General features: G+C 50.5%; 1 protein-coding gene across 1 annotated transcript in view; it reads right to left on the bottom strand.

Annotated features, from left to right (window-relative positions):
• LOC309415173 (amyloid-beta A4 precursor protein-binding family A member 1-like) overlaps positions 1-13,164 on the bottom strand; it is a gene marked incomplete at both ends in the record, with an annotated part of 103,541 nt that extends 90,377 nt beyond the window's left edge. The window contains one exon of the mRNA XM_082012613.1: positions 12,013-13,164. Coding sequence (XP_081868739.1) covers positions 12,013-13,164 — 1,152 coding nt within the window. The remainder of the gene's footprint in view (positions 1-12,012) is intronic.
• Between the last annotated feature and the right edge of the window lie 1,246 nt (positions 13,165-14,410).

The following is a 14,410-nucleotide window of genomic DNA, read 5'->3' as shown; positions in this document are numbered from 1 at the left end:
CCTTCACAGAATCACAGAATCACAGAATCACTAGGTTGGAAAGGACCTTCAAGATCATCAAGTCCAACCATTAATCCAGCGCCACCATGTTCCCTAAACCATGTCTTGAAGCGCCACATCCACATGTTTTTTGAACACTTCCAGAGATGGCGACTCCACCACCTCCCTGGGCAGCCTGTTCCAATGCCTGACCACTCTCTCAGTGAAGAAATTTTTCCTAATATCCAATCTAAACCTCCCCTGGCGCAACTTGAGGCCATTTCCTCTCGTCCTATCGCTGGTTACTTGGGAGAAGAGACCAGCGCCCTCGTCGCCACAACCCCCTTTCAGGTAGTTGTAGAGAGCAATAAGGCCTCCCCTCAGCCTCCTCTTCTCCAGACTAAACAACCCCAGTTCCCTCAGCCGCTCCTTGTAAGACTTGTGCTCCAGCCCCCTCACCAGCTTCGTTGCCCTTCTCTGGACACGCTCCAGCACCTCAGCATCCTTCTTGTAGTGAGGGGCCCAAAAGTGAACACAGGATTCAAGCTGCGGCCTCACCAGTGCCGAGTACAGGGGCACGATCACTTCCCTACTCCTGCTGGCCACACTAGTTCTGATACAGGCCAGGATGCTGTTGGCTTTCTTGGCCACCTGGGCACACTGCTGGCTCATGTTCAGCCGGGTGTCAACCAGCACCCCCAGGTCCCTTTCCGCCGGGCAGTTCTCCAGCCACTCCTCCCAAGCCTGTAGCGTTGCATGGGGTTGTTGTGGCCGAAGTGCAGGACCCTGCACTTGGCCTTATTAAACCTCATACAGTTGACCTCTGCCCATCGATCCAGCCTGTCCAGATCCCTCTGCAGAGCCCTCCTACCCTCCAGCAGAACAACACTCCCACCCAACTTGGTGTCATCTGCAAACTTACTGAGGGAGCACACAATTCCCTCATCCAGATCATCTATAAAGATATTGAACAAGACCTGCCCCAAAAACGAGCCCTGGGGAACACCGCTTGTGACCGGCCGCCAGCCGGATTTAACGCCATTCACCACAACTCTCTGGGCTCGGCCTTCCAGCCAGTTCCTCACCCAGCGAAGAGTAAACCCGTCCAAGCCACGAGCCGCCAGTTTCTCCAGGAGAATGCTGTGGGAGACGCTGTCAAAGACTTTACTAAAGTCCAGGTAGACAACATGCACAGCCTTTCCCTCATCCACTAGGCGGGTCACCTGGTCATAGAAGGAGATCAGGTTGGTCAATCAGGACCTGCCTTTCTTGAACCCATGCTGGCTGGGCCTGATCCCTTGGTTGTCCTGCACATGCCCTGTGAGCGCTCTCAAGACCAACCGCTCCATAATCTTCCCCGGTACAGAGGTCAGGCTGACAGGCCTGTAGTTCCCAGGATCCTCCTTCCGGCCCTTCCTGTAGATGGGCGTCACATTGGCAAGCCTCCAGTCTTCTGGGACCTCCCCTGTTAACCAGGACTGCTGATAAATGATGGAGAGTGGCTTGGCAAGCTCCACCGCCAGTTCTCTCAGTACTCTCGGGTGGATCCCATGAGGCCCCATAGACTTGTGGGTGTCCAGGAGGAGTCTACGAGTGTTGGTTAGTTTTTAAGAACCACCTTTCGGAAGCACAGGAGCAGGCAATCCAATTGTGTCAAAAGTCAAGCAAGCGGAACGGAAGACCAGCTTGGCTGAACAGGGAGTTCCTCTTGCAGCCAAAGAGGAAAAAGAAATTGCATGACCTCTGGAAGAAAGATCAGGCTTCGCAGGAAGATTACAGAGCCATGGTTCATATATGCAGGGAAAAGATACGAAAGGTCAAAGCTCAACTAGAGTTGAAAATGGCCAAGGTTATGTCAGACAACAAGAAAGGCTTTTTAAAGTACGTTAATAGCAAGAGGAGGTCCAAGGAAAACATTGGACTGATATGTGTTGAGGATGGTCACCCAACTAATAGGGATGAAGAAAAGGCAGAGGTATTCAATGCTTGTTTTTTGCCTCAGTCTTTAATAATACTGAGAGACCTTGGGCTGCCCAGCCCTCTGAGTTGGAGGACCACAACTGCCGGAAAAGTGACTTTCCATTTGGGGACACTGAAATTGTAAGGGACCAGCTGTATCAGCTCAATGTTTATAAGTCCATGGGGCCTGATGGGAATCATCCCAGAGTACTGAAGGAGCTGGCGGATGTTATGGCAGGAACCCTCTCTATCATGCACGCAGCACGGGCACCAAACAGGAGGAGCTGGAAGCCATTGTGCAGCGGGACAGCTATGATGTAGTTGCCATCACAGAAACATGGTGGGATGCTTCTCATGACTGGAGTGCTGCAATGGATGGCTATAAGCTCTTCCGAAGGGATAGGCAGGGAAGGAGAGGTGGTGGGGTGGCTCTGTATGTTAGGGAGTGTTTTGATTGCATAGAAATCGAAGATTGTGAAGACCAAGTAGAGTGCTTGTGGGTAAGGATGAGGGGGAAGGCCAATGAGGCAGATATCCTGCTGGGAGTCTGTTACAGACAACCCAACCAGGACGAAGAGACAGATGAGACATTCTATAAGCGACTGGCAGAAGTCTCGCATTCGCTGGCCCTTGTTCTTGTGGGGGACTTCAATCTACCAGACATCTGCTGGAAGTATAACACGGCAGAGAGGAAACAATCTGGGAGGTTCCTGGAGTGTGTGGAGGATAACTTCCTGACACAGCTGGTCAGTGAGCCCACCAGGGGAGGTGCCTTGCTGGACCTGCTGTTTACAAACAGAGAAGGACTGGTGAGAGATGTGATGGTCGGAGGCCGTCTTGGGCTTAGCGACCACGACATGATAGAATTCTCGGTTGTGAGGGAAGTAAGGAGAGGGGTCAGCAAAACTGCTACCATGGACTTCCGGAGGGCAGACTTTGGCCTGTTCAGGTCACTGGTTGAGAGAGTCCCTTGGGAGACAGTCCTGAAGGACAAAGGGGTCCAGGAAGGATGGACATTCTTCAAGAAGGAACTCTTAAAGGCGCAGGAGCAGGTGGTCCCCATGTGCCGTAAGAAGAGCTGGCGGGGAAGGCGACCAGCCTGGCTGAACAGGGAGATTTTGCTGGGGCTCAGGGAAAAGAGGAGAGTTTATCACCTCTGGAAGAAGGGGCAGGCAACTCACGAAGAGTACAAGGATCTCGTTAGGTCAAGCAGGGACAAAATTAGAAAGGCAAAAGCCCAGCTAGAGCTCAGTCTGGCCACAGTCGTAAAGGATAATAAAAAATGTTTTTACAAATATATTAACAACAAAAAGAGAGGCGAGGAGAATCTCCATCCCTTACTGGATATGGCGGGGAACATTGTCTCCAAGGACGAGGACAAGGCTGAGGTACTTAATGCCTTCTTTGCCGCAGTCTTTAATAGCCAGTCCAGGTATCCACAGGGTATTCAGCCCCCTGAGCTGGAAGATGGGGATGGAGAGCACAATGTACTCCTCATAATCCAGGAGGAAGCAGTCAAGGACATGCTATGCCACCTGGACACCCACAAGTCTATGGGGCCTCATGGGATCCACCCGAGAGTACTGAGAGAGCTGGCGGAGGAGCTTGCCAAGCCACTCTCCATCATTTATCAGCAGTCCTGGTTAACAGGGGAGGTCCCAGAAGACTGGAGGCTTGCCAATGTGACGCCCATCTACAGAAAGGGCCGGAAGGAGGATCCTGGGAACTACAGGCCTGTCAGCCTGACCTCTGTACCGGGGAAGATTATGGAGCTGTTGGTCTTGAGAGTGCTCACGGGGCATGTGAAGGACAACCAAGGGATCAGGCCCAGCCAGCACGGGTTCATGAAAGGCAGGTCCTGCTTGACCAACCTGATCTCCTTCTATGACCAGGTGACCCGCCTAGTGGATGAGGGAAAGGCTGTGGATGTTGTCTACCTGGACTTTAGTAAAGTCTTTGACAGCGTCTCCCACAGCATTCTCCTGGAGAAACTGGCAGCTCGTGGCTTAGACAGGTTTACTCTTCGCTGGGTAAAGAACTGGCTGGATGGCCGAGCCCAGAGAGTTGTGGTGAATGGCGTTAAATCCGGCTGGCGGCCGGTCACAAGCGGTGTTCCCCAGGGCTCGGTTCTGGGGCCGGTCTTGTTCAATATCTTTATAGATGATCTGGATGAGGGAATTGTGTGCTCCCTCAGTAAGTTTGCAGACGACACCAAGCTGAGTGGGAGTGTTGATCTGCTGGAGGGTAGGAGGGCTCTGCAGAGGGATCCGGACAGGCTGGATCGATGGGCAGAGGTCAACTGTATGAGGTTTAATAAGGCCAAGTGCAGGGTCCTGCACTTGGGTCACAACAACCCCATGCAACGCTACAGGCTTGGGGAGGAGTGGCTGGAGAGCTGCCCAGCGGAAAGGGACCTGGGGGTGCTGGTTGATAGCCGGCTGAACATGAGCCGGCAGTGTGCCCAGGTGGCCAAGAAGGCCAACAGCGTCCTGGCCTGTATCAGAAATAGTGTGGCCAGCAGGAGTAGGGAAGTGATCGTGCCCCTGTACTCGGCACCGGTGAAGCCGCACCTTGAATACTGTGTTCACTTTTGGGCCCCTCAGTACAAGAAGGATGCTGAGGTGCTGGAGCGTGTCCAGAGAAGGGCAACGAAGCTGGTGAGGGGGCTGGAGCACAAGTCTTATGAGGAGCAGCTGAGGGAACTGGGGTTGTTTAGTCTGGAGAAGAGGAGGCTGAGGGGAGACCTTATCGCTCTCTACAACTACCTGAAAGGGGGTTGTGGCCATGAGGGTGTTGGTCTCTTCTCCCAAGTAACTAGCGATAGGACGAGAGGAAATGGCCTCAAGTTGCGCCAGGGGCGGTTTAGATTGGATATTAGGAAAAATTTCTTCACTGAGAGGGTGGTCAGGCATTGGAACAGGCTGCCCAGGGAGGTGGTGGAGTCGCCATCTCTGGAAGTGTTCAAAAAACATGTGGATGTGGCGCTTCAAGACATGGTTTAGGGAACATGGTGGCGCTGGATTAATGGTTGGACTTGATGATCTTGAAGGTCCTTTCCAACCTAGTGATTCTGTGATTCTGTGATCTGCCAAAGGTCTTTGGAGTCTGGGGAGTTGCCTGCTGACTGGAAGCTAGCCAATGTTATTCCAATCTACAAGAAGGGCATGAGGGAAGACCCAGGAAACTACAGACCTGTTAGTACCGGGAAAAATTATGGAGAAGATCATACTGGGTGCTATTGAAAGGCACTTAAAGAACAATGCAGTCATCAGGCACAGTCAACATGGGTTTACAAAGGGAATGTTGTGCCTATTTTGATCTCCTTCTATGATAAGGTCACCCACCTAGTGGATGAAGGGAAGGCGGTGGATGTGGTTTTTCTGGATTTTAGTAAGGCTTTTGATACTGTCTCTCACAGCATCCTTCTGGACAAGTTGTCCAACTGTGAGATGAGCAGGTACATGGTGCACTGTGTGAAGAACTGGCTGAAGGGCAGGGCTCAAAGGGTTGTAGTGAATGGGGCTACATCTGGCTGGTGGTCCTCAGGGCTCAATTCCAGGGACAGTTCTGTTCAATATATTTATCAATGCTCTGGATGCAGGAGCTGAATGCACAGTTAGCAAGTTTGCTGATGATACTAAACAGAGAGGTGCTGTTCACTCTCTTGAGGGACAAGAGGCCTTGCAGAGGGATCTAGATAGATCGGAGAACTGGGCAATCAATGGCATGAAATTTAGCAAGAACAAATGCCGGATTCTGCACATGGGATGCAGTAACACTGGACACAAGTATGGATTGGGAGAGGAGTGGCTGGAGAGCAGCCCTGCAGAAAGGGATCTGGGGGTGCTGGTTGACAGCAGGCTCAATATGAGCCAGCACTGTGCCCTGGCAGCCAAAAGACAAACCGCATCCTGGGGTGCATCAAACACAGCATAACCAGCTGGTGAAGAGAGGTGATTATCCCTCTGTATTTAATGTTGGTGTGGCCTCACCTTGAGTATTGTCTGCAGTTCTGGGCCCCACAGTTGAAGGATGTTAAGGTCCTTGAATGTGTCCAGAGGAGGGCAACAAAGCTGGTGACAGGGCTGGAAGGCATGTCCTATGAGGAGTGTCTGACGACACTGGGTTTATCTAGTTTGAAGAGAAGGAGGCTGAGGAGTGACCTGATCTTCACAGCTTCCTGAGGAGACAAAGTGAAGAGGGAGGTGCTGATCTTTTCTCTCTGGTATCCAGTGACGCGTGGGAATGTTTTAAAGCTACGCCAGGGGAGGCTCAGGCTAGACATTAGGAAGCATTTCTTTATGAAGAGGGTGGTCAAACACTGGAACAGGCTTCCTAGAGAGGTGAAGCCACCGAGGCGAAGGACTCCGGAGCGAAGGATCGCGCCGGGTGACCCTTCCTGAAGCGGCCAAACCGCGAAGGCGGCAGCACAGGGGGAGAGAGGGTGCCCCAGTTCCCCCCCCAGGCCGGCAGAGCGGGCTCCTGATGAGCAGCAGCTCTGACTCAGCATGGGCGGGGACAGGAGCGGCGGCAGCCAAAGCACCTCGCCTACAAGAGCAGCCCCAGGGAGCGCGAGCGACACGGAGCTCGGCGACCAGGGCGGGCAAACAGGACATGGCGCGTCAGAAGGACGTAGCGCAACAGTTTGCCCATCAGTTCGCGCGGGCAGGGCGTGCAGGGAAGGTGTACGGGCAGGGCGCAGTCCCCCACCCCGGCACTAGAGGTTCTCTGACAAGTGGCCATCGTTCTCCTAGAGGAGGCTCAGCCATGGTCGCCACTCAGCTGAAAACCGTGGCCAGAAAGAATGTGGCAACACAGACAGAGCTCCCGCTCAGGCACGCGGCTGTCCAATTATCCAGCTGCAAAGAGTGCCTGAGCCTGTCAGTTGTTCTAGAGACCAGCAGAAACACCACCTGTGTGCGGTGCAACCAGGTGAGTGACCTGCTCAGCCTGGTGGCAGAGCTGAAAGAGGAAGTGGAGAGGCTGAGGAGCATTAGGGAGTGTGAGAGAGAGAGAGATTGGTGGAGCCACACCCGGCCATCCCTGAGGCAGGGGCAGCTGGTGGAGGCTCCACAAGCAGCAGGGGATGCCCTGCCCTCTTGCTGCTGGGCAGAAGGAGGGGACCTAAGAGATGAGGGGAAATGGAAGCAGGTCCCTCCTCGGAGAGGTTGGCGAATCCCCTCCCAGCCTCCCTCACCGTCCCAGCTGCCCTTACACAACAGGTATGGGGCTCTGGAATGTGAGGGCCTGGAACATGAGGACCCTGATGAAGGTCCATCCAAGGGGGTGCTTAGAGCGAGTCAGCCAGCCCCATGCATCAAGACGTCCTGTGTTAAGAAAAAAGGGGGGTAATTGTCATAGGTGACTCCCTTCTGAGGGGTACAGAGGGCCCAATATGTCGACCAGACCCAACTCAGGGAAGTCGGCTGCCTCCCTGGGGCCTGGGTGAGAGATGTCACCAGGAAACTCCCTGGTCTGGTTCGGCCCACTGATTACTACCCACTGTTGGTCATGCAGGTTGGCAATGATGAGGTTGCACTAAGAAGCCCAAAGGCAATCAAAAAGTACCTGAGAGCACTGGGGCGACTGGTCGATGGAGCGGGAGCACAGGTAGTGTTTTCATCAATCCCTTCAGTGACAGGGAAGAACGCTGAAAGGAACAGGAAAGCACACCTGATCAACACATGGCTCAGGGGCTGGTGCCGTCGTCAGAATTTTGGGTTTTTTGACCACGGGACGGTTTACACGGCACCGGGCCTCCTGGCAGCAGATGGAGTGCAACTGTCTCCAAGGGGCAAAAGGATTCTTGCTCATGAGCTGGCAGGCCTCATTGAGAGGGCTTTAAACTAGATTTGGAGGGGGGAGGGGATAAAACCAGGCTCACTGGAGTTGAGCCTAGGGGTGGCGTGCCAGAGTTGAAATCGATAGCCCAGCTCAGGTGCATCTACACCAATGCATGCAGCATGGGCACCAAACAGGAGGAGCTGGAAGCCATTGTGCAGCGGGACAGCTATGATGTAGTTGCCATCACAGAAACATGGTGGGATGCTTCTCATGACTGGAGTGCTGCTATGGATGGCTATAAGCTCTTCCGAAGGGATAGGCAGGGAAGGAGAGGTGGTGGGGTGGCTCTGTATGTTAGCGAGTGTTTTGATTGCATAGAGATCAATGACTGTGATGACCAAGTAGAGTGCTTATGGGTAAGGATGAGGGGGAAGGCCAATGAGGCAGATATCTTGCTGGGAGTCTGTTACAGACCACCCATCCAGGACGAAGAGACAGATGAGACATTCTATAAGCAACTGGCAGAAGTCTCGCATTCGCTGGCCCTTGTTCTTGTGGGGGACTTCAACCTACCAGACATCTGCTGGAAGTATAACACGGCAGAGAGGAAACAATCTGGGAGGTTCCTGGAGTGTGTGGAGGATAACTTCCTGACACAGCTGGTGAGTGAGCCCACCAGGGAAGGTGCCGTGCTGGACCTGCTGTTTACAAACAGAGAAGGACTGGTGAGAGATGTGGTGGTTGGAGGCCGTCTTGGGCTTAGCGACCACGATGTGATAGAATTCTCGGTTGTGAGGGAAGTAAGGAGAGGGGTCAGCAAAACTGCTACCATGGACTTCCGGAGGGCAGACTTTGGCCTGTTCAGGTCACTGGTTGAGAGAGTCCCCTGGGAGACAGTCCTGAAGGACAAAGGGGTCCAGGAAGGCTGGACAGTCTTCAAGAAGGAACTCTTAAAGGCGCAGGAGCAGGTGGTCCCCATGTGCTGTAAGAAGAGCTGGCGGGGAAGGTGACCAGCCTGGCTGAACAGGGAGATTTTGCTGGGGCTCAGGGAAAAGAGGAGAGTTTATCACCTCTGGAAGAAGGGGCAGGCAACTCACGAAGAGTACAAGGATCTCGTTAGGTCAAGCAGGGACAAAATTAGAAAGGCGAAAGCCCAGCTAGAGCTCAGTCTGGCCACAGTCGTAAAGGATAATAAAAAATGTTTTTACAAATATATTAACAACAAAAAGAGAGGCGAGGAGAATCTCCATCCCTTACTGGATATGGCGGGGAACATTGTCTCCAAGGACGAGGACAAGGCTGAGGTACTTAATGCCTTCTTTGCCGCAGTCTTTAATAGCCAGTCCAGGTATCCACAGGGTATTCAGCCCCCTGAGCTGGAAGATGGGGATGGAGAGCACAATGTACTCCTCATAATCCAGGAGGAAGCAGTCAAGGACATGCTATGCCACCTGGACACCCACAAGTCTATGGGGCCTCATGGGATCCACCCGAGAGTACTGAGAGAGCTGGCGGAGGAGCTTGCCAAGCCACTCTCCATCATTTATCAGCAGTCCTGGTTAACAGGGGAGGTCCCAGAAGACTGGAGGCTTGCCATTGTGACGCCCTTCAACAAGAAAGGCCGGAAGGAGGATCCTGGGAACTACAGGCCTGTCAGCCTGTCCTCTGTACCGGGGAAGATCATGGAGCGGTTGATCTTGAGAGCGCTCATAGGGCACCTGCAGGACAACCAAGGGATCAGGCCCAGCCAGTACGGGTTCATGAAAGGCAGGTCCTGCTTGACCAACCTGATCTCCTTCTATGACCAGGTGACCTGCCTATTGGATGAGGGAAAGGCTGTGGATGTTGTCTACCTGGACTTTAGTAAAGCCTTTGACAGCGTCTCCCACAGCATTCTCCTGGAGAAACTGGCGGCTTGTGGCTTGGACAGGTTTACTCTTCGCTGGGTGAGGAATTGGCTGGATGGCCGAGCCCAGAGAGTTGTGGTGAACGGCGTTAAATCCGGCTGGCGGCCGGTCACAAGCAGTGTTCCCCAGGGCTCGGTTCTGGGGCCGGTCTTGTTCAATATCTTTATTGATGGCCTGGATGAGGGGATTGAGTGCTCCCTCAGTAAGTTTGCAGATGACACCAAGTTGGGTGGGAGTGTTGATCTGCTGGAGGGTAGGAGGGCTCTGCAGAGGGATCCGGACAGGCTGGATTGATGGGCGGAGGTCAACTGTATGAGGTTTAATAAGGCCAAGTGCAGGGTCCTGCACTTCGGCCACAACAACCCCATGCAACGCTACAGGCTTGGGGAGGAGTGGCTGGAGAGCTGCCCGGCGGAAAAGGACCTGGGGGTGCTGGTTGACAGCCGGCTGAATATGAGCCAGCAGTGTGCCCAGGTGACCAAGAAGGCCAACAGTGTCCTGGCCTGTATCAGGAATAGTGTGGCCAGCAGGAGTAGGGAAGTGATCGTGCCCCTGTACTCGGCACTGGTGAGGCCGCACCTTGAATCCTATGTTCACTTTTGAGCCCCTCACTACAAGAAGGATGCTGAGGTGCTGGAGTGTGTCCAGAGAAGGGCAACAAAGCTGGTGAGGGGTCTGGAGCACAAGTCTTACAAGGAGCGGCTGAGGGAACTGGGGTTGTTTAGTCTGGATAAGAGGAGGCTGAGGGGAGACCTTATCACTTTCTACAACTACCTGAAAGGGGGTTGTGGTGACGAGGGCGCTGGTCTCTTCTCCCAAGTAACCAGCGATAGGGCGAGAGGAAATGGCCTCAAGTTGTGCCAGGGGAGGTTTAGATTGGATATTAGGAAAAATTTCTTCACCGAGAGGGTGGTCAGGCATTGGAACAGGCTGCCCAGGGAGGTGGTGGAGTCGCCATCTCTGGAAGTGTTCAAAAAACGTGTGGATGTGGCGCTTCAAGACATGGTTTAGGGAACATGGTGGTGCTGGATTAATGGTTGGACTTGATGATCTTGAAGGTCCTTTCCAACCTTAGTGATTCTGTGAGGTCAATGCCCCATGCCTGTCAGTGTTTAAGAGGCATTTGGACAATGCCCTTAACAACACGCTTTAACTTTTAGTCAGCCCTGAAGTGATCAGGCAGTTGGACTAGATGATCGTTGTAGGTCATTTTGAAGTGAAATATAATATAATATAATAGGATTCATAGCAAATCTCTAGAGACTGTAAGCAGATAAGGAGCCTGAATCTTTTCAGATCTGCATCTGTGATATAGAAATAGTGAATAATATTCACAAGTTTTTCATAGAAACTGTTAGCATTATTATTTGACAGAAAACAAAACTGACAAGTCCAGAATTAACAGGAATACACAAGGTTCTATACCGTAAGGTAAATTATTTGGTAGTTATTCTAATTGTCCAGTGGATGGAAAATAAAATGTAGTAGCACTTGTTTCAAGAAAAAAGTCAATAGAACTTTCTATGTCAAGTTCATCTCTAGTACAACTCTAATGAAGTCAGCAGTGTTTCATAAAGGAAAATTTGGTGCGCTGACAACATATATGTATACGCCTTATGCATCCTTTTGAGTAAAAATTTAAAAGTGTGTGCTGGTTTTGGCTGGGACAAAGTTAATTTTCTTCACAGTAGCTAGTATGAGGCTCTGTTTTGGATTTGTGCTGAAAACTGTTGATAATATAGAGATGTTTTAGTTATTGCTGAGCAGTGCTTACACAGAGTCAAGGCCTTTTCTGCTTCTCACCCCACCCCACCAGCGAGAAAGCTGGGGGTGCACAAGAAGCTGGGAGGGGACACAGCTGGGACAGCTGACCCCAACTCACCTAAGGGATATTCCATACCATATGATGTCATGTTCAGCATATAAAGCTGGGGGAAGAAGAAGGAAGTGGGGGACGTTCGGAGTTATGGCATTTTGTCTTCCCAAGTAACCATTACGCATGATGGAGCCCTGCTTCCCTGGAGATGGCTGAACACGTGCCTGCCGATGGGAAGCAGTGAATGAATTCCTTGTTTTGCTTTGCTTGCATGTGCAGCTTTTGCTTTACCTATTAAACTGTCTTTATCTCAACCCATGCGTTTTCTCCCTTTTACCCTTCTGATTCTCCCTTCCATCCCATCAGGAGGGAGTGAGCAAGCGGCTGTGTGGTGCTTAGTTGCTGGCTGGGGTTAAACCACAACAAATAGATACAGCATTACATACTTTACTGAGGAATAAAATGAGTCACAGAAGAGTATAACCCTCTCAATTTCACTGTAATGTGTATTATATGGTCCCTGTTCCTTTAATTGTAACATGTGAGCCTATAGCTCTGTATACTTACATGTCCATCTAGTGGCCTCTGATCATCACAGTCCCTGGTTGGGCTAATGTCCTGCCTCATCACCCAAATAGGTTCTTTTGGTTCATCAGGGGTATAAGGAGAACGAACAGTCCTTGTCTTCACTTCCTCAATAGCTTCTTTAATATCTTTGATGGCCAGTGATATTGCATCCCTTTTTTCCTTTCTGCACCTCTGTACTGACTCTCCTGAGTTGGCTGTGGCCCTAGAGCCAGCTGACAGTTGACCATTGCTTTTGTGCCCCCTGCCAGGGAGAGTATGTGCATGCTCTAAGCTCTGCTCTGCCTCTAGCATGTCTTCAGCAGCCTTGCCCAAGCTCTGAGAGCTCATACTCTGTTTCACCTCTGCCACAATCTGATCAATATCTTCCTCTTGTTCATAGCTGTTCATTCTTGGATATGGAGCAAACTCTGCCTCTTTCTCAGGGCTGTCCGACTCTCCATCAGATCGTTCATCATAATGGTGAAGGCGGGCACCAAGAGCTTCCTTGCGATAGTTGTCAGCTTCCTCCCTTTCCCACTCATAGAGGTGAAGCCCCTCCCTAACATCAAGGTCCAGCACATCCCCTATCTCCTCATACACATGCTCCTGCTGCCTATAGTCAGCATAGGGTTCAGCATACCGCTCATCCTCTCCTTGGTGGAGGGGCTGATGAGCGTAGACATAACCTGAGTACGCTGCATTCATTGCTTCCTCATGTTCAATGGAATGGAAATGTACATGATCAGGCACTGTTCGATTATGAACAGCCTCAGTGCGCTCTGCTTCAGCATTTTCTGCATACTCCTCAGACTCAGGCCTGTACTGCACTGCATATGTACTCTCATCCTCATTTTCCTGTACTATATCTACATCATAGCCATCCTCTGCTGTGGCTATAACATTCCCTTCCACCATGTCCATGTGATTGTGGAAATCACTCTCAGTGCTGGCTGATCGAGCTAGCATACCTTCCTCTTTCTGCCCAGATGGTACCCCTTGGTTGCTGTTTCTGTGCCTTGAATAGCAGATCACAGACTGTCGTTCCTCTTCTACTTGCGAGTGCTCCAAGTCAGCTTCCACTGATTCATTCATATCTTCATTTGCTGGCTCTTCATTCACCTTTGCCTCAAACAGTATGACTGAATGGTTCATGGAAAGTTCTGGTGTGTAGGCCACTTATTCTATAGACATTTTGTCTACCAAGACTGGAAAGAAATTAAGAGAGTGATGTTATTAAAAAAAAACAACAAACACAACCACAAACAAAACAGTCAAACAAATAAGCCCCACAATGTGGAGTCAACAAACAAACCCAGAGTAGCAAAAGGCACCCTTGCTTCTTCAACAAAGTTTTGGCTTCATCAGCTCTGAAGTCAGAGGACAACCAGCACAACAGCGTGACCTTCCAATGCAAATTGATTTCTACCAGCACCATTCGTTCAGAGATGGGACCACAATTCCTTTGAGAACTGCAGTTTACAGTTTTATGGACAAATTCTCTGGGAAAGAATGCACTATCTCAGACCAGTCCAAGAGGTGCTTCTATGGACTGGACAGACATCTAGACAATGCAGACAAGATGCACATCAAAGCAACTAATTTACACCAGGGGCTCAACTGTGGTAGAGATATTGTGGTAGGATGTGGCAGTGTAAAATGACAAAGAGATTTTATCCCATTGCAGTAGTCTGCAATTGGTCAGATATATGATACCTTTGCAGACTAGACATTTCCAACATGATATCTTCAACCGAGATCCTCATCCTAGGGCACCTTTTAGTCAATGGAGAGAAAAATACACTTTTAGGGTGCAATGCAAAGTGCCCGTTTCTCTTCCCTAGAGAAGCATAAGATAGCTAGCTCCAGTATAGACATCTTCATGAAATATATCTGAAATTATGCAAAATTACTTCTGCCCCAAATGCCTTTCCTAAAACAGGGAATAGACATTACAAATATTCATAACTGTGACCCTTGCCACATTGAGACTAGTGATACATTTTAGTTTTACCAAATGCGTTCTGCTCAGAGTAAAAAAATCTCACATGATGACATAATTACAACAGAGGTCTGCCAACAATTATAATTATGATATATATCTATGATATATTTTGATATATAAAATGATGCTATAAAAAGATGCTATAAAATATTTCAGATACATTAATAATTTAAAAATCAACACATGTAATAGAACTTGAATCAAACTTAGTGAACTCAGGCAGAGAGTCTGTATATGGAGGGGTTAAAAGATGGGATTTTGGTCCGTAGTTGGACCCTGGGTAAGAAGTAGATAGCTGAGAAAACCGCAGCAGAGGGGTTAAAAAGGTGGACTTTTGGCCTGTGAGAAGAATAGTAGAATATCATTGTGTTCCAACCACGGACCACGCGGTGGCAT

The sequence above is a fragment of the Phaethon aethereus genome (genome assembly GCF_964289735.1).
Source record: "Phaethon aethereus genome assembly, chromosome: W".
NCBI classification, from domain to species: Eukaryota; Metazoa; Chordata; class Aves; order Phaethontiformes; family Phaethontidae; genus Phaethon; species Phaethon aethereus.
The sequence above is the reverse complement of the archived record's forward strand: the minus strand, read 5'-3'. Positions and strand labels throughout refer to the sequence as shown.